General features: G+C 44.0%; 1 protein-coding gene across 1 annotated transcript; it reads left to right on the forward strand.

Moving 5' to 3' along the window:
* The first annotated feature begins 4,925 nt into the window (after positions 1–4,925).
* LOC135336818 (clytin-like) lies at positions 4,926–5,792 on the forward strand. Its single transcript, XM_064532687.1, has one exon. The coding sequence runs from the start codon at positions 5,063–5,065 to the stop codon at positions 5,627–5,629; it is 567 nt and encodes a 188-aa protein (XP_064388757.1). The 5' UTR covers positions 4,926–5,062; the 3' UTR covers positions 5,630–5,792.
* The last annotated feature ends 1,777 nt before the right edge of the window (positions 5,793–7,569 follow it).

Here is a 7,569-nt window from a genome sequence, read left to right on the forward strand (position 1 = left end):
GGTATAGCCTCAAAGTGCCAATTTAATAATTTAACCATGCACCCATGAATCAGTCCGACATGCATGCCCGAATTCCTACAAGTTCAGTGCATTGATGTTATTGCGGTCGCAGGAGCATATGAGCTTCTACTGACTCACTATCATCTAACCATTATTTCTTTGTTTGTAACGTGCTAAGTGCTCTGTACATGTGCGGCTGATTACGCGTCTGGCAGTATATGGCATAATTTGTACATAGCAGGACGATACAGAATCCGCATAGTATTAAATACTCTCCATCTCCTCATGTGCTCCGGATCCTGGGTCTTCTTCTTCTTTGTAGCCTCCTTGTTATGAGAGTAGCCCAATTGGGCGAAGAAAGAAATAATTTTTGTGTAACGATGTTAGTAAGGGGGTGGAGCATCTTGCAGAAGTGCATTTCTGCGCGGTGAGAGAGTTACAATTTAATAAGAAGTGCGGTGGTGATTCATCTTCATTTTTGCATTATGCATGTTGCATTGCCAGAGGAAATATTCGGGTTAGTACGGTATCTGAATTGGGATGCATCTAGCTCAAGGCCGTCACAACCCACTAGAAGCCTGACTCTGAAGTTTGAGGGGGAGCGGTTCATCAGACAGCAAGACCACAGCAGCGAGGTAGGTGGGGGGAGGGATGAGATTGGGAGATTTGAGCATGAGTCTGTTATATTGATGTATTGGGTTACGAGCATACTTGAAGGACTCTTTCATTTTCCCGTTAGAGATCATGGACGAAAGTGACGGATAGCAATTAACGAGTTGTGACAAGTGTGGACCAAGTTTTTTGTAGGCCAGAGGGGGAGTCATTGAGTAGCCTTTCCAACATAACCCTCTTTGGGAGATCTTCAGATGTCATGCAGGCCATCGAGTTTATGAAGCAGAGCTGTCTACCGCAAAGAGATCCCCAATGAGCCTATAAGACTAGTGAGGGCGAGCGAGGGGCATCTGGTTGGGAGACCCTGAATTGTGCGTTTCTATGAGTTCTCTCCAACATGTTGAGGTCACTTTTGGTCAGGGACCAAAGCTCTGACCCATAGAGCATAATTGGAAGGCAGAGTGTGGAGTACAGCTTGTGGGATGTGATGGGATGGAGACAGCCGAACCTTGCACCCACCGAGTTAAGGGCGAAGAAAGCACTTCTACCAGCAGAACAGCGTCCAGAGATTCTGAGTGAGCCAGAGGTGGACACTAACCGTGTGATGCCCAGGTGTCTATCTATCAACCTCTTGGACAGTTTCTGAGCAAACAGAGAAGGAACGTAATTGTCGACCAGTGGAACGGGATCTAGATGTTTCTCCAAATACCATGACTGCAGACTTCGAGGAGTTGATTTCGTAGCGTCAAGCACCCGCATAATTATTGTGAGAAGATATCTAGAAGCTTCTGCAGGCTTTCTGAAGAGCCAGCAATGAGAGCGAGGTTGTCAGCGTACATTGGGGAGGGACAGTGGACGGAACCAGCCATAATTATAGCGCCAAGACCGCATTAATGTAGTTGGGCAAGCAGATCATCTACAAACACCGAGTAGAGAAGCGGGGAGAGGATCGCACCTTGGCGTACTCCTTGGGAGACTGGGAAGGTTCTTGAGCGAGAACCATTGAGAAGAAAGCAGCGAGAGTACCAGTGAACCAGGATGTGCCAGATTCTGGGGTGGATATATATACCCTTTTGGTGAAGTTTGACAAATAGGCCTTCGTGCCATACCGTGTCGAAGGCCTTTTTAACGTACAGAAAGGCCCACGAAAGCCTTTTTTCCGCTATCTCGGAGAGACTGGACTGCTTCTTGGAATGTAAGGCTGTATGGATTGTGCTGTAGCCTGGACGGAAGCCTCCTTGGAGAGGGCTGAGAGAAATGCCATGGGACAGTATCTTCTCCAGAATTAGTTTCTCAAATAGTTTTCCAACATTGGACAGGAGTGAAATACCTCTGTAATTCGAGGGGTTCTTAAGGTCTTTATCTGCACCTTTTGGGATAGCGTAAGCAGCTCAGAGATGTGACAGGAATTAAGCAAGCATGGCGTTAAAGATCCTCCTCAACTGGAGCTGCACTGTTGGGCCAAAGAAGGATAAGTGTTCCGTCTCAATGCCATCAGGACCTGGGGCTTTCTCACGTTTGAGAGAATTGATAGCATTAGCAATGTCGGATTGGGTGAGAATGACATCTCCACCCTGGGTGGATTCTAGAAGGTCTGTTATTCACACTTTGCAGGTTGTCAGATCAGAGTCAAATAGTGTGCTATGACTGGGGGTGCTAAGTGATTTGAAGTAGTTAGCCCAGCCCTCTAAGAGGGTGTCACCTATGGGAGATTGTTAAATACAATGGTGCTAGTGGGAGCTGACTTGGAGGGGGCGTAAAAACGTTTGATTTTTCTGAAATGGCACTTCTTGACTGCTTTGAGGGGATTTGACTGGGCCAGCGGTTTACCGGCAAAGGTGAAACGCTGATTTCGACTCTGAATGGGCAGATTTAAGGACGATAGACCATCCTGGGATAATATGTTTTTTGTATTTCTTCAAGGGAAGTCCCTTTAGCGCTGTCTTGTACATTAGGCATACCAGACTACGGATAGAGGTATCAATTTGAGAGGTGCATCCACGTGTAGGCGGGAGTGATCAAGTACTGACAGATATCTCTAGAGGAGCCGTATATCTCTCTTCTATTTCAGAACTAGATAATTTTGACCAATTTACCCGGGCAGCAGAGTTGTGGCTGGCCATGAGAGGAGGTGCTACATGTATCAAGGGTGACTTGGATGTTAGCCGAGATTGGGAGATGGTTAGAGGTGTTCATGGGACATTCATCTAGAACTTTTGCAGAGGTGAAAACATCTAGGAAGCGGAAGTGACAGAGAATATGGTCAATGGTCGATTGGCTGTTGTGAGCCTCACTGACATATGTGTGGTAATGAGATGAGGAACGAAGGTACAGGTGTACAGAGGTGTAATTCCACCTTGTAAGGTACTGACAAAGAATCCTGCCCAGTTCGTTTGGTTCTCCAAAAATGCCAGGGTCTGCGTTGATGTCACCCAGTATGATAACTTCGCTTTCAAAGCCTAGCAAGTTAATCAAAGTCAATGTAGTCAAGGCACTCTCTAAATTGTCGGTGCAGCCCGATCTTGAGGGGAGATAGACTCCTAGAAAGCAGACTGGGGAGGGAAGGGTTCTTAATTGCAACCCGACAACACGGTGAGAGAGTGATGTGTCTAGTTTCCGTTCTGAAGTGATTTCCTGAAGAAAACGGCCACACCACGTACCGCCCTGGCCTCTTAAGAAGCTAGATCGGCACAAGACTGGGTCCTCTGTGAGTGGGGGTGGACGAAGAGAAGCACAAGAAGTTGTCTGATAAGGAGGAGAGATGAAGCCAGTGTTCAGAAATTGCGAATAGATCGTGTGACATAAGTAGTGTACGCAGATAATCTATAATTATTTGATTTTCGTCTCTAATATTTAGGCAGCCGAAATTTAGAATTGAGGTAACTTGATTACTTGGAGTGGAGTGCGTATTGTGGGGTTGGTTTAGTCTACCCCCTCCAGCTCCGCGTTGAGGGGAGCAGGGGAGACGGATGGATCTCTGACCTCTAAAAAAGGATTATTGGAAGGTGTTATCTTGGAGGGTGTTAGTATTAGTCATAGGTCTGTTATCTGAAGTCACAGGGGTATCACTCTGGGAGGGGGCTCAGTGGAAGAAGCGCGGCCTGCAGAATCGATCTGAGTGGGGGGATTTCCTAAAGGGGGCCCCAGATCAGAGAGCTTGGAGAGAAGTCTCCAGTGTGGTGGGCAGGAGAGGGAATCACATTTCTCATCAATTAGAGAGAGAGACTCCTGTGGCGCCAGTATGGTGAGCCACCATTTCCTTTTCCATGCACTATTCATTTTGACGCTCTTCTTTATAGTGACCGACAGTCCAGCATCAGCGGGGAGTAGAGAGAGCACTGTGTTTTCGACAAAGTCAGTCGGGCATGAGAACTTTAATTGTTCCCCATATAATCCTGAAGGGAGAGGGACGTCTTAACTGTGAATAAACTCTAATTGTTGCCTAACACCAGCACTAGTACTGGGGGGCTTGACGGAGCGAGGCAGCTGATTCTTGGGGGCAACGATCTTTTTTAAGGCTGAGAGTTCCTGTACAAGCCTATTTATTAGATTCCTCCAACGAAGTGACATATATTGGAAATCTTGATTGAGAGCTTATCTATTGCTGATATGAGCAATGATATTTGAGCATTGATATTGATAGAAGGGGTGTCGGGAGAGCAGACATGGCAGCAGAGGTAGCATCTGCCTCAGAGAGACCAATACATTGAGAGTGGGACCATTTCAGACAGACATCGCACTCCACCATTAGATTCCCGTCATCTTCAGTGGAGCCACATGCAGCTGCAGTTTATCATCTGCTGTTGATCGAGTTTCAAGAGAAGGTGGGTCTGAAGAAGGGGTCTTCTCTTAGGTTTTCCTTTGGTACGTGTTCCCGCAGAGGGTTAATTTGGCCTGTTTGGCCTTAACAGTCGTCCCACCTTGGGGTTGGGGTTGAGAGATGGATGTGTTTCGATTGGATTTCCTTGTTCTAGATTCCATGACAATCGCAACAAGCGCGTGTAATAACGACGAGCCAACAAATTAATAATAACAAATTGAACGATTTATTTGACCGATCCCGACAAAGCAGTACCAAAAACAATGCCAACCGCCGAACGGTATCTCAGCCGAATCACGAATATCCCACAAATCACTGGGTCATGTGATAACATCCAGCTAGCATGCACTTGTAGTATAATTCATGCACACATACATGTCGGACCTCCTTTGCCCATGAATGGTTAAAACTGTCTCTGATATTTTTACCAAAGGAAGTTGTATGCTTGCATTGTGTTGACAGAGATACAGACCAAGATACTGCACCACAGTTTGTGTAATTGGCGAAAATTACTAGCATGACCATACAGGAAACAGCTTTGGAATACCTATATACAACTGCTTCAATCTCTCTTCTATCCTAGAATAGGTTTACTATACTGCATCTAGCTCATCAACTATAACACAAGCAATGGCTGCAGCTTACAAGAACAGTCCTAAGTGGGTAAAGCGAATGGAGGAATTCTTTGTGCAGTCAGACCTCAACAAAGACGGCTACTTGTCTATCCAGGATTTCGATATGTGGAGTGATAATCTTGAAAGAGAAGTGAAAGCTGAACCAGCCCTTCTGAAGAAAGCACGAAACGCTACTCGAGATTTTTGGGAAAGTACTGGCCTAAAGCAAGGTGTGCTGCTTTCTAAAGAGCAGTTTGTCGAGAAGGTAGCAGAAGTAGCAGTTGCTGAAAAAACTAACTTTGATGAAGGGAAGGAGTCTCTCTTCTTTGCTATGATGGAGACTGTGTTTGATGCGGTTGACACTAATCGTGACGGCTTCCTACAGATGAGCGAGTACGCGACAATGAATAAGGCAGGCAACTTCGATGATGGCACTGCTAAGATCCTGTTTGATATCATTGACAAAAACCATGATGGAAAGCTCTCTAGGAAGGAGTTACTGGAATACAACATCAAGTTCTGGTTCGCTCCTGATGATCCTGAAGCCGCTGGCTTGTACGGGGCCAAGTTTGAACAAAACTAACGAGCTGCAGTACGTGAAGAATTATGTTCATAATTATGTCCATTGGTCAGTACGTGTATATAGGAGATCCTGCATGTTTTATACATGTAGAAGCTCTGTATATAGCTTATATTACTGGAGCATTGCATTATCGACCGTTTCAAAGTATTTTGTTGCCTTTTGACCTCTGAGATCAAAGGAAATGCAGTGCCAGTATAATTATGGCATAATGTAGGGCAAGTAGATATACTACACCTAAGAGGAGGATATGCACCTATAAAAATTATATCCTCTGCTACTGTATCATCTATGGCAAAAAACGGACGGACAGGAAACGACACCCACATTTTATGTCCAGTACGGTATAGAGGTCGTTTGTAACCACAACTTTGCAAACAAAAACAAATTGTTATAATAGCGGGAAATCATTTAGGTGAAAACGAGGGTGATCGTAAAAAAAAAAGTATTATTATGCGGTATACAGTAACATCATTATAATTCTGAATTAATGTTGTTACAATAATGTTCACCTTAGCTGTCAAGAGTTCCATATAAGATACCCTAAGTTCGAAACAGCGTGTGTACATGTACTTCTGTAAAACTATAAAACCACGCATATAATTATTATACCATAGCCTCGAATCCAGGCCGATTAAACAAACACGTATTTTTAATCGGCCTGGATTCGAGACTATAATGTTACCACTGATGTTGCCAGAGGTGGTGTTTTTCACCACTAGTAAGCGATGACCTACAATTTGTTTCTGTGCGCTGATGTCTCATTTATATCATGATAAACATTAATTTTTTGCATAAATTTTGCTGCATGCAGAATCACAGAGAAACTCAAAGAGTGCATGGGTAATCGACCATGATTGTTGTTAAAACGATCGTTGCCAAACGTCCAAGTGCAAAATTAATGGCTGCATCAGAATTAAGAGCCTTGCAGCTCTCTTCTCACTCTTTCAGCTACCAATAGCTAGCGTTCTAGTGCAGAGCTAGCCTAAGTAGAGTAGCAACACTCTATGGACAAGTTTTTCTACGCACTCTTCTGAAAAGGCTGCAATGGCATTCCAAGAAGCAAAACTAGCATAACTCGAAAACATGGCTAAAAGCCTCTAGAAACTCTTACTCTTCGTTGATCCTTGAGCATGCAGCTTACACACATGCACACACAAACACCGAGGCATAATTATGATCAGCAACCACATGCATATACATACCTAGGTTGCCATAAATTATGGACGCAATAATTATTATATTTGTGATTATTTATCTATCCCCTTATTGCCCAGTGAGTGGGCAGATCAAAGCAATCCAGTGCTCTGTATATATATGGTATGTTGCATCACTATACCATAGCAACCATATATTGCACTGCATTATATGGCATAATTAATGCACTGGGATTATAATTATGCACTTGCACTGTGTGTAAATGCAGTAGATTATGTGGGGAAGGAAGAAATCACAAATTAAGCACTGGTGCTGGGCAATAACTAGCACTTACCTAGTGTGCAACGTTGACTGTCTGTTATGGACCGGCACGATGTTCGTTTTTAATTGTATAATTATATACTCATGCCCCTTTAGTAAAGGCTAGATACTGTACATAATTATAGGATTGACAGTGTGTTTTCAAACAAATTTTGACTCGATTGTGTTCAGACTGCTCTCTCTCGCTGCAGAGAAAGGCAAAACAGATTGAGGGAATAATTAATGTGTATATATAATTATATGCATGTGCACATGCATGCAGATCGAGCTATATAATTACATATACAGCAGTTGACTTACGATTTTTGTGCTCGCTTGTATAATTCCATGCATGCCTTTTTACTTCATGCGCACTGGCCAATCAGCAATCTCAACGTTTTTAAAAATTAGTAAAGTGCATCATCTTTAGTTGGGCGGAGCCCGATCGTCCCTGACGGGAGGTAGGGTTTCAAGCCTATGTCAGG

Source organism: Halichondria panicea, chromosome 6 (genome assembly GCF_963675165.1).
Source record: "Halichondria panicea chromosome 6, odHalPani1.1, whole genome shotgun sequence".
NCBI lineage: Eukaryota > Metazoa > Porifera > Demospongiae > Suberitida > Halichondriidae > Halichondria > Halichondria panicea.

Coding starts and splice junctions, on each gene's coding strand:
- LOC135336818 (XM_064532687.1), top strand. CDS start 5,063: ATGGCTGCAGCTTACAAGAACAGTCCTAAGTGGGTAAAGCGAATGGAG.